This window comes from Geospiza fortis, unplaced genomic scaffold (genome assembly GCF_000277835.1).
Source record: "Geospiza fortis unplaced genomic scaffold, GeoFor_1.0 scaffold130, whole genome shotgun sequence".
Taxonomy (NCBI): domain Eukaryota; kingdom Metazoa; phylum Chordata; class Aves; order Passeriformes; family Thraupidae; genus Geospiza; species Geospiza fortis.
In genome coordinates this window covers 9011127-9023826 of record NW_005054300.1, presented here as the reverse complement: position 1 = coordinate 9023826, position 12700 = coordinate 9011127, and the positions used below count along the sequence as shown (strand labels likewise).

Genomic DNA, 12700 nt, shown 5'->3' with positions numbered 1-12700 from the left:
TCAAGTTCCAAGCACAACATGAGGACAAAACCTCATCCTTCTGTGTTATCCCTGATATGCCTGATTGTTGTACAGCTCTCAGTCAAAGCCCCACACCATGCATTCTCTTCAGCTGAACATAAATCTGTGAGTCTGAGATCCATCAGCTGAACTACTTCCTTCTGCCTTTCTAGCATTCACTAAATGCTGAGACCAAGCCAGCAGAAAGTGTCCCATGCTCTCTCTTAAGCCAGTGCACTTGTATACTGTCCAAAGCTGATGTTCAGCCCACCTTCAACAGCACATACACACATACATACCTGTAACACAGAGGTCCATAGAACAGGCACTCAGTATTTAACATCTGCTTAGAAAACGTACTATTCATCACTGAACTCTTAATTCCTCACAGGTGATTCTAAATAGAACAAGCTTCTCACTCTCTCCTCTATGTTCAGGGTATCTTATTTTGCACAATTCTTCCCACTGACACCTAAGTTTCTGTCACAGGGCCTGCAACTTCAGTGAGTCAGGGAGAACTAAAGCAGCTCACCATTTCCATAACTAGCCTTACTCCAGTGAAGCAGAGGAGCTCCATAATGGCTTTTGTGTAAAACTTCCAGTATTCTGATTTATTTCCAGGTACACAGGGTGTTCATCAGCTGACAAAGGATTGTCCCACACATAGGATTTTATACACTCTACTGTCTCAACTGCACAACTACAGCATTCAGAGTGTACAGAAAGGTATAGCCTGAGCACATTTATTATTGAAGGTGACAAAGGTCAAAAGCTGGTTCATGTGTACTGTGGCAAAGATTACCTCCCTGCCTTGCTGTGTGATTAAATGCCATTTATGAGATTACCAGACAGTCTGTTAAGCAATCCAATTACCCAAGGTTTAAGAATATGATACAAGAAGCTTTCCACCACGTCAGTGGTTTAAAAGAAGCCTCACCTGAAGGCTTAGAAAATGACTCTGTCTTGTGAGTAATTATTTACAATTATTACCTTACTTAAGAGTCTCAGAGAAGTCCACCTAAATAAGAATGGCCTTTTAAGCTTGGGAAAAGCTTCTTTCAGGGAAAAAGTAAAATGGAAGTTTACTTAGCTATTTTACTTTTCTTCTGTACTTGTTCTATGGATTAATAGTTGTGAAAAATAGACTTGGCTTTCTGAATTCTGTCCCAAAGATTCCCATGCATTCATGAAACAGGAAGTGAAACACCACACCACTCCAAACTCCAAGCAGGTCTCATGTTTATTGAAAGAGCTCAAGCTTAATAAACATGATGCACATGGCTCTTGCCATACCACATACCCTCACAACTGTTAAATTAGCCACCCTGGATTCCAACAGAAGCTTCCCTTCAGCACAGCAAAGTAAACCATATCTGGCTGTGCTTTACAAAAGACCAAAGTCTCATGAACCAATGAATGACTTCGTCCCTAAACAACACCTGAGAATTCCCTGAGTCTGAATTAGGAATAAAAAAAAAAATACCCAAAGAAACAAGTTCTAATTTACAACCTGTGTCTATTTCTGCAATTTTTTTTATTTTTTCAATTTTTTTTACAAAATAAGTTTGCCTCAATTTAAAAGGCATTATTTCCTATGACGTGTAGAAAGGCTCTTTATCCTGTTGGGATTACTGAAGAAATCTGAGTTGAATCCAACTATGGCACAGAAATTATCATCTGGACTGAGGCAACTGACTCTGGAGATTGTTCATTTGGCACAGAACTTTGATGCATCTCAGAGAAACCGAAGTCCTCTGCACAGTCAATGGAAAGAGCTCCAAAGTTAGCCCCCTGAGGCAGATGTGAATCCTCTTCCCCATTAAATGGGTCTTAGCCCCAGTTTGAAGTAGACAAATCAAGCTGCTGTAATACTGTCAGGCTTCTTCAGGCTGTTATTTAGTTGCTGAACACAATGGTGGGGAGCACCCTGTAAGTGGTTAAGAAGTAAACAGATCTTCAATGCAGCAGACGATTAAGGGGAAAAGTCCACAGAAATTAAGTCGCTCAAGCTGTAGAATTAATGCTTTGGCTCTTCTCTCACCAGCAGTAGACTGGGGGAGCTTGTTTTCTAGTTAGTGGTCAGTGCAAAACACAAGCATGTTACATCACTCTCCTTGAAAGCCACAACTTATTGACGAAGTTAACTGAAAGTGGTTTTGTTTGAACATTGCTCTTGTTCCAGGAATCTGACAGGGCAAATTGCGACCTCTATCCACAGCTGGTATGTGAAACACTGAAGGCTTCAGGGATACCATCAAAGCAAGAATCAAAGCAATGAATCAGTCCCAAAATCAGAGATTTTAACTGACAGTGGTTTCTCTGGCTTCACCACAGTTCTTCTGGGCAATATTGAAAAGGGAAGTAATCTGATTTTATGTGATTGGCTAAAATAATACCACAGCAAAAAGTCACTAAGTGCTTTATAAAGTGCCAGCACCAAATAGGTCACTGCAGTACAAGAAGTACAAGAAGTACTACTCAAAGGTACTTAGAAATGGCCACATACTGAGAAATGGCTGTGTTTTACGCACAGTGAAACACTTGTTCTAAGTGTCAAGCACCTGAGGTGCTGAATGGACTAACTTGTCTAATTTGTCTTTCAGACAGGTGACTACATTTATGTGCACATGACATACTCTTTTTGTGCTAGATCCTACTGCTGTGTTTTGAGTACCATGCCACTGTGTGCAAAATAAGCAAAATACTGTGAAGAGAGAGAAATAATACTGAGAAAAAACAACCAAATATTAATCCAATTTAGTAGTCATTGCTGGCATTTTAAAAATGCATCATCCTAAGCAATGTAGCACTATTGCCAGAAAAGTGTATTTTCCAAAAACTGACAAATTCCTGGTGAACCAATAGCCATGTCAGTCTAGAGATAACTTCCTAATCATGTTAATTATTTCATTATACATGCGGTAAGGTGCATCAAGGCCCCAGATGAAATCCAAATGTTCCCACTCTGGAATGTTTTTGTGGTAAACCAAATTGGAGATTTGAGTGAGCAGCATAGCAACATCCTTTGGGTCTGCCAGCCAGTCCTGTCCACCAGTCCACACTGCAGTTGGTACAGTCATCTCTTTTATTTTGTAGAAAGGGGGAGTAGACTGAGGAGAGGAAAAAATGAAAACAAAGCATTAGAAAAAAAGTCTTCAGTATGATCCTACACTGCTAATGTAACATACTAGCAACTGCAAGAATGTGTCAGATACTCATTTTCTATCTTGGACAGCTAGAGATGGAGTCCTGGCTCAACCAAAAATGTAACTGCAAGAGTCCTGCAATATTATAGCATGAGCAGCAGTAAAGATGTGTTTTGAGGAGTTTACAGCAGGGTATCAGGACCTCAGAGACAGTGAAAATGCATCTCATTCAAGGTATTTCAACTCTAAGGTCAGAAGTGACTGCTACTCTGAAAGTATGATACTGCAGTATTTTGCAGTCACTAAGAGAAAAGGGGCAAAATATTTTTGGCATTGTACACAGCAATTTAGAAACAAAAATGCACAGAGACTAAACAGACTAAAGATAAACAATACAAATGAACTGACAGCCTGTGCCTTATGATGAGAAGGTCAGGGGGATCTCATGATCTAGACTGACAGGACTTCCCCTCAAGGAAGTGTGTGCCACCACAGCTTCATATCCATATGTGAACCCCACACTGACTTAGGACTACCTGTGAGCTCTACAGTCCCAGCTGGTTTCTATTTTTGTTCTTTTGGAAAAAGCAGATCTCCAGTCTGGTTACTGGATAACACCAACAGCTCTTTAGCATGCAGCATAAAAATAGCACCCAGAGAAGTGCCCAAGGACTATTTTCTGTGACACTCTAGAATTATAGATGTAAAAGATATCTACCTGGTTATAGTGAGCCATATTTGCAGCTTTGCTTCCCCAGTCATAAGCTTTGAGTTCCCCAGTCCTTACAGCCTAGAAATAAAAAAATACACATACAAAGAACTGTAACACTACTACCAGAAGAGCTAAAAAGTGTAGTCATCTGGAGAACAGGCATCCTACACAAGAAACAGTGGAATGCCAAATATTAACAAAGACAAGTGTCACTGCTTTGCCCAGTGTCACAGGAATGGAAAACATTAACATTCAATACCATTAGATTTTGTCTCAAGATTTCACACTCTCTAATAGCAATGGTAGAAAAGATTAAGGAAAACAGCTTAATGTATCCAAAGCCAGGATGTGGCAGCTCCATGTTTACTTCTGAAATATTTACCTTGATATCTAATGTGTATGAATAAAGCAGGGAGCTTTCTTAGCAAGCCTATTCTGCATAATTCACCATCTACTATTTTTAAGAAACAAGTTTATATAATAGGGATCTGGAAAAAAAAATCTTCACACATTTCTTTCTGAGTCAACCCTTGAACAGCTGTGTACAGTAGAATACATTGCCTCTGATGAGGTGACCAAATCCAGCTATGAGAGCACAAGTAGCACTGACCACTGATTCCATGGGAAATGTCTCACTTGTCAGCCTGCTGACCAAGCTTCAGGCACAACAGCATCACAGGCACGAAACTGTGCATTGAGACAAACATCAAAATATACTAACAAATATAAAATGAAGCTAAGCAGAATAGAACAGAAAACCTGCTGTTTTTCACTGGCTAAAAATACAACCTGTAATCAAAACAGGGTTTGTTAAAAGGGAAACAAACACTCATTACAGCATCTCTCTGAGGTAAGTTATTCTGTAGTCCTTTTTGTTGGTTGAGGTACTTCCAGTTACAATATTTTCAAAGAAATAGGGAAGAGGGGTGAACCACCATAAATCCTTATCATGAAAGCAGCTGCAGCGAACAGCTGCCATTCTAACTTTTGGCAGTTCCAAATTTCACTTGGGCTAGGCTGCACATATATTTTGGCATTTTATTTCACAAATATCAGACACATCAATATTCTACAAACAAACCAGAGTCATGGGCACTTTAGATTCTGGAAAGCCTACCTGGCTCCAGTGGATCATGTTTTGTACAGATGTTCCTGCAGGGCAGTGTGTTGAATACACATCCACTCGGCTCTGCAACAAGATCATTAACATGGTTGACTCCTCCTCACAGGCCATCAGTTCTACCCATTGTTGCTTCCTGAACAACTAACAAACTATTCCATTCCACTTAAAATGTTATAAACAAAAGTTAACTGGAGCCATACAGACAAATGAGGTAAGTTAAAACATTTGGGGGATTAATTGCATTGAACAACAGAACTCTCAAGCTGAATTTTAAAAGTAATAATGGTATCCCTTAATATTTTTTATATATTCAGTCAATACTGTGTTAGAGTTCACAATAACTTAGCTATGAGGAAAGTCACTAGAACACACCATATTCAAGTTTCTCTCATTAAAACCACATAGAAGAAAGAATAGGTTGCCACAAAGGTCATCGAGTATTCTGTGGGTGCAAACATGAGTAGCAAGCCACTTCAGCAAGAAATTCTGAGGGAGGAATTGTTTCTTTCCAAACATGTCCTACAAAAAACCAAACACATAAGACAAACATGTAATTGCACAGAATGACCTATTTTCAGTTTTCATACTACAACACTCTTGAGGTAATTATTTGCATTTCCACTGGTGACAGGTGTGTCACATGAAAATCATTGATCTCCTTATCAGCGTTGTCATGGCTAGTGCTTCTGCTACAAATGGTGCAGTACATTAACCCCACCAAGAGTATATGGGAACTGGGAAAATCTTGCAAGAATTTCAAACCTAACCTCAAATTCAAATAAATTTTAAATTCAATAACTTACAGTTATATTGTACAACATTTTGTCATCAAATTGTTTAAGGCTAAAGAATGTTAAGCTCTGCCTGCTAATTTTAAATGGGTTTGTACTTGCAACTTCCTCTCTTCAAACCATGAGAGAAAAACAAGCTGCATGAGATGTGGTGACCTCTTCCTCTTGATGGGTATTTTTAAGTTGTTCAAGGATTTTAAAATGTCCCACTGCAAACTTCCTTAAAAGTGACACAGTTCTTTAAAGATATGACTGACCCACGAGTTTGTCAGGTTCTCCCTGCACTCCAGTTTTTTGCAAGTCACCGTGAGAATCAAGTTCCTCAGCACAACATGAACATCTGCACAAGGCAGTGATCAGCTGCTAGTCTCATTAGACAAAGTCCATTATGCAAGGAACAGGAGATCACAATGATTAGTGTTGCTTTTATGTTAACTGCCTTTAGAGCAAGGAACTAGTACTACAGACAGACTTTAAATCAGTACAAGCTGGATCAGAAGGGGGCTTATGTCACAGAACAAACAGCTCTGTGTGGGAATCTCCATGGGTGGTGGAAAGAAAAGTGATGGTTAAAAATGACACACAGCAGGGTGTTCACAATGTCTGACTTCAGACACTGCAGCCTGCCTCATTCTCCTTGATGTTAATGGGGAAGAGGTAAACTCCTCCAGAGGATGATTCACAGCATCTAAATAAAGCTGTTGCTCTTAATCACCCTCTGAAGGATCCTCTTCCAATACTAAATGGTTGATTGTGAAACAAATCTGTTAAAGTTCATGGACAATTCATGAACTGTATTCTGTATAAAGATATTATACAACTCTTCTAAAATACAGTGACTAGTTAATCATATGATTTTCCTAGCTTAAATTCTAGAAACATGTAAATGGAAAAACAATTTTGTTCCACCTATTAAGCTGTAATTGTAAAATACTACTATAAACTGATGCAAATTATCTCACTAGACAGTAATAAAGCTACAGAAGACACTTCTGACTTCAATAGCATCATTATGGTAAAATTGACCCGGAATCCTTATCGTATGTTACTCTCTAATCCACAGCTATTAACATTCTTTCCTATGCAATTTTCAGGTAGAAAGGGGCATACCTCATTTGGCTTGAAACATTTACACTCAAATACAAACCTTGAGCAGCACGTCAGGAAACAATCCAAATTTTACCAGAGGGCTAGTGGCAAACTTGACAGTAGCTACTGGTGCCAAGGCAAAGAACATTTTGATTTTCTTAGCCAGCTGTGGCAAAGTTGAAAAAGCAACAAAAGCTGTAAATAATATAAGAACAATTAAAAAACCTCAGTGACACAAGTTAGATAAGAATTTTACCTGGTAGAAATTCTACAAAAATCTATGTGAAAGTGTGCAAAAGTATTTTTAGATTAATAGTTTAACTATATTGCAGTACCTAGGATTAGGTTAAATAATGTAAATTAACCTAGTTACTACAAAGCCTAAATTAAATGCAGTAATTCAGAAGACTTGCTTTCCTCCAGAAAGCAATTTAATGCTTACTAACCCTTCTTCTACAAGGAGGTCTAAAGCACATGAGCCAGGCCTTACATGCAGCAAAATATTCTGGAAATGGGAATCTTTATTCTCTGTGTCTGATGAGTCTAATTTTATTATGTATAATTCATTGGATTTTTAATAGAAGCTGTACTGCCATCTACCTGTGACTTCAATTTATCAGTCCAACAGCTTACCACTTTTAAATAAACACTGAAAGATCATGTCTTTTCATTTTCATGCTAATATTCCAAAAAGCCACTAAAACCCAAAAGCAGTAGTTTTCAAGTGCCCTGGTTTTTAATCTCTAAAATACATATGTGGAACTTCATACCATTTCAAACACAATATATTCTAATAAATGCATCTCTCCACATACCCATTGTGGTGCCCTGTGAATGGCCAATGTAAAATATTTGTTCCTGGCCAGTTTTCTTCAAAATAAAGTCCACTGAGGCTGGAATGTCATATTTAGCCATTTCATCAAAGCTACAAAGCAAAGACAGAAAGTCAGTTGTGTAAGAAATTAGTGAGGAACAGCTGCACAGAGCTTTCCTGCACAGATCTGTTGTGTGGACATAAAGAAAAGCTTCTTTGGATGAAACAGAACTCTGATGATCAAGTTTTCAGTTTTCTACTGACCACCTAGAAGTTTCAGCACACCAAACTGATCTCAAAACTCCCCTTTACTGCCCCTCATCTGGGTACATATGTGACACCATATGTAACCAGAAAACAATATCCTGCCAGTTCACAATGTGACTGGGTAGCAAAACAAGGATACCTGAAAACCCAGAATTCTTCCTGCTTCACCGTGAAGTGTGTGTGTTTCCTGGACCAGGTGTTCCCTCTGCTGTTTCCCAGCCACACATCATAGCCAGCATCTGCCAGCATAAAGCCAAGGCTGTTGTAATCCAAGTTTGTGATCCAGTTGCTGGCATCTGCAAGCAAACCATGCTGCAGAAACACAGCAGGCCTTGGACCTGAAAAAGAAAGTGGTTTCGATAGATTCCTGTTCATTAGGCATTGCATACACAAGAATAATTCAAGTGAGCTGTTGAAAGTCTGTTTTAGGTTTGCAGTTGAGTATTTAATCTACTTGACTTAATCTACTAAGAACAGCAATTTGTATAATGGTCATAGTGCCATGAAATCACATGCTTTTTCACCAAAAGCTACTTTTTATCATTAAGAGTTTTAAACTAGCAACTTCTTAGTTTCATAACTTGAAGCTCAAAACAGACAAGTGTGCAATAAATAAACAGGAGAAAAGCAAGAGTTACAAGAAAAATACAGGTAGCCCTTACAACTGTTTCAAGCTCACAGACTCAGAAAAGTGACCCGAACACAGTGCCAGTTTTAATACTTATAAACTTTCCCCTGCCCCCACATGTGGGGAAGGCATTCCCATGTATGTGCTACCGAGGTCTTTGTTTTCCAGTGCCAAACCACTGTGCTGAGCTGTGGAAATCTCTGCAGCTGGTGCTGATATTATCTCTGTGCAACACCCTTCCATCACCAAAGCTCTGGCAGAACCTGAAGAGCAGCTCAATAGCCAACAAAGGAATCTCTGTTTCAGAGGACTTTTTCTCCCCTTAATTTAACTAGTCATAAGAACCACAGTTAAGACCCAGGGAGAATTTAAGAAGACTCTCTTGACTTCCCCATCCTGAAAAGGGAAATGGCACCTCTATGTGGAATACAGATTTAAAAATTGAAAGTTCCTGCTTCTACACAAAGAAAATCCATCAACATCTAATCCCTTAGGAGAAAAAAGGCCTTCAAAAACTACAAAGACCTGTCTCTGGTTCTCACAGTAGCACAGGTGTTTTGGCTTTTACTTCTGCTCTGAAAACTGAAAACAGGTAACATGACAACCACCTCAATGCCAGAGATTACTCAGGAATTTACCTCCTCCAGTGACACATTACTCTGCCATGATACAGACTCACACAGTACTTCCTCCATTGATAATTTTAGACTTGGATCTTTCAGTAGAAACAGATCAATCATAACTCCCAGTCACCTATATTGTCTATCACAGGTCATGTCCATAAATGTTTGCTGCAAGTTTCATATTCCAAATTAACAATACTCCCCTTTTCTGGAAATCTTTATACTTGTGGCAAGGAACTTTTGAGTGCCTGCTTTTCCCACTTTGTTAAAAAGCCCACATGGCATACTGTCCAGGCAAGCAGAACAAGTGCCCAGCAGTGCCCAACTGGCACTGGTGACAGTACAGTTCAGCACAACTGTTTACTCTGCTGCACTAACACTTTATTGTCTTATAAACAGGACTGTCAAGCCTCACAGTGAATTTGTTTTCAGTAATGTTCCACTTCCCATTGACATCTTCTTCCCTTTTACTAAACTCAGATCAACCAACTCGTGAATTTTTGAAGAACAGGCTCTCCTCAAGCTGCTATTGCTTGTTTTGTAACATTGGAAAGGAAAAACTGTTTAAGTGCCTTAATGCTTTAATTCTGCTCTCATATTAACCTCCAACATCTGCCAGTTCCTTTTTCACTTTACCAAGCAGTCACCAGATCTCCACGTGAACTGCACAATTATATGACAAACTGACTTGGATAATAATAATGACTTTCTATCACCTATGATCCTAAAAACCCCAGAGGGGAAATAAAAAGGTGGGTCCTTAAACTACGCTCTCTGCATGGAACATTTTGTCCTCTTCATTACAGACCCAACAAGCTGAAGACAGATTTACTTCCACACCCTTCTTACCCATGTTATGCAGTTGTTTTAGGGTTTTTCATGAGTAAAACAAAAAATCCTTGATGTTTTGCTTTTAGGTTATCTGTACATTTCCTTTCTTTTTTCCCTGAAGAATGGTGGGCTTTGTTTCAAAACATCATGTGATACATAATTCCAAGGAATTCTATTCACATTTTGCAGGTATTGCAAAAGAAAAATACGGCATATATATGCTTAGTCAGCAGTAACACATCATTGGTATCTTCCTGAGGAAAGATACCAAGTCTATAAAAACTTAAGATCAACATGAACTTTGAAATCTTCATTCTCCCAGAAGCTCACACTTCCACAAATGTGGTCAGTAATCCTTGTTTTCTCAAATTAAAGCACTCTGCAAAACATGAACTTGGGGTCGAGGGCGTGGCAAGGGGTATGTGGAAAATTCCCAGAAGTCAGGAAACTTCTGTTTACTTATGTCATCAATGAAGGATTCAACAAAATCAGCAGGTACAAAGGCAGCCTTTTTCCTGTGGGCATCTCTGAAATTAAATACAAAGACACCTGCCAGTTTTGACAGGGCTCATCCATGCACTGATCTTTACACATTCCTTGTGAAAGACAACAGACAGTGCAAACATCCTAACTCCTACACAACCAACAGATAAGCTCAGGAAGGCTGTTGCTTGGCCTTTGACAGGGGAGAGGGTTTTTTCACAGGTCTCGTTCACACCCAAGGCTACAGGACAATCATAAATTTCTTTTGGGAGCTTCATGTTTTTACCTGTAATCCTGGGATTTTTTCAGTCTGAAGTATTCTGAGGCAATCCTTAGAACATGTAACTTCTATGCAAATGAGCTGCTGTTTTATGAATGGCTGCAGGAGCTTTTATAAGGCACAGTGGCAAGACTGATAACAAATTCAGCCACTGCACGACATTGTTAATTCTATACACAGTGCATGAGGAATGCAAGTCAAAAGGTATGTGTCTCTCTTCTTCACATATGTCTCATTTTTAAAGCATTCTATTATTCAGTCCTCACAAAAGCCTTTGCCCATATAGCTTCCTTGTAATTTTGAGCTTACACTACCACTATTCTCTCTGTCCCCCACCTCCTCAGCTGTACAACCCCTGCATCTCCTCCATGGTCTTAAACCACAGTAGTCCTTAATGTTCTTCTGGATTGTTACAGGAACAAAAGTTTTATAATGCAAAGACAGCATTTTCATTTTTTCTTTTTCCAAACACACATAAATCTTACCTTTGCTTCCTTCACGGCCTTTTCTTCCATAAGGTATTCTGTTAATGGAAAGAATGTATCCATCTTCTGTTGTCACTTCATATTCCTCACTAGGGTATCCTCTGAAGGTAATAATTTCACTCTGAGGAGAGAAAAGAAACCATCTTGGAACCAGACTGCCCGGCTCCTCAGTCCACTAACACATGCAAAGTACCCTGGGTTTCTTCTGAAGACTGGAATGTGTAATTAAAGGGTCTGGTAGCAATATGCCATCTGTCTGTCGGGCAGATTTTCTTAATAAGACATCCCAGAACAGACTCAGGAACTAGCCAGACTGAATCCTAGGAATCTGTAAGGATTCCCTAGGCTGCCCCAGCCACATGGTGCTTACAATGAGAAAGAAGATGTAGTCTTGAAAAGGAGATTATGGTAACAGGGCAGAACACCAAGAGCCAGATTTGTCAGACAAGAATTGAAATTGCTCTCAAGAAAACAACATACAAGTGAAGACAGAAGAGAGTCACTGGCACCACTGCAGCATACAGGAGAGAGGGATGTGCCATTTCTTACTCTCTCCTCAAAATTTATGCCCAGTGCTGAGTTTTTAAGTGACTTTGGTGTCAAAGAAAACAGGAAAATAATAATAAAAATCCTCACACCTGTTAAATGCTTTGGTTTCATTATTAGGTTTAATTTCTCATCACTTATTTCTTGGGCTTTATGTTATTTTGTTTTGACGCAGCTCCACCAGGGCAATGAACTTGCTGTCATTGGTTTTATGACACCAACATTGCCTTGAGAAAATCTAAGAAATGCAAGACATGATTAGAGTTCTTCTCTAAGACTGCTGGGCAAGGAAGAGGAGAAGAATTTAATTAAGCATGCTATTTCTTTTAAATATGTCTTTAATTATTCACAGTGACATTAACATTCCAAAGTGATTTTAAGGCTGTTATTCCAATGCTATTAGTCTTAGACTAAATTATTATCTTCAGACCTTTAAACTGTATATACATGATCCAAGCACTTCTATTCTTATACACCTCAAGCATTTCTATCTTGAAGCATCTTCTCACGCATGTGAAAAATTGGCACAGTTTAGACAGGCCAGAGGAAAGAGAAACGAATATCGGCTACCGACTGGAAATATTTAAGGAGTTAGCTACTGCAGCAGAAGGAGAACAAAGTTAGGAGAGTAAATCCCAAATGGGGAAAAAAACTGTCGTGGGTAAGAACCCAGGTGCATGGTGCTCGGAACTTCACCGTGCTCCACGAACATCGGCTTTTATAGCGGTTCCGAAAGACAGTCGCAAAGACGCGAAAAAAATGTGAGAGAAAGAACAAATATAGGCAACAGCAGACCAACAGGACCGGGAAGGAGGAGTAGAGAAAGAGGACGTGTAACCCCTTGCGTGTGAGCGGCTGCAGCAGCGGGCTGGCCGCTGGCAG

At 39.4% G+C, this 12700-nt stretch overlaps 1 protein-coding gene across 1 annotated transcript; it reads right to left on the bottom strand.

The window, feature by feature from the left end:
• Positions 1–1222: 1222 nt before the first annotated feature.
• LIPA (lipase A, lysosomal acid type) lies at positions 1223–11393 on the bottom strand. Its single transcript, XM_031063319.1, has 8 exons — positions 11273–11393; positions 8082–8280; positions 7677–7786; positions 6920–7056; positions 5354–5500; positions 4976–5047; positions 3865–3936; positions 1223–3110 (listed from the first exon to the last, which is right to left on the bottom strand). Exons 2-8 carry the CDS (start codon positions 8189–8191, stop codon positions 2871–2873), a joined length of 888 nt encoding a protein of 295 aa, XP_030919179.1. The 5' UTR covers positions 8192–8280; positions 11273–11393; the 3' UTR covers positions 1223–2870.
• Positions 11394–12700: the final 1307 nt, after the last annotated feature.

Coding starts and splice junctions, on each gene's coding strand:
- LIPA (XM_031063319.1), bottom strand. CDS start 8,191: ATGCTGGCAGATGCTGGCTATGATGTGTGGCTGGGAAACAGCAGAGGG. Junction 7,787..8,081: donor GAAGAATTCTGGGTTTTCAG/GTATCCTTGTTT, acceptor TTTGCTTTGTAG/CTTTGATGAAATGGCTAAAT. Junction 5,501..6,919: donor TTCCTGACGTGCTGCTCAAG/GTTTGTATTTGA, acceptor GGTTTTTTGTAG/GACATGTTTGGAAAGAAACA.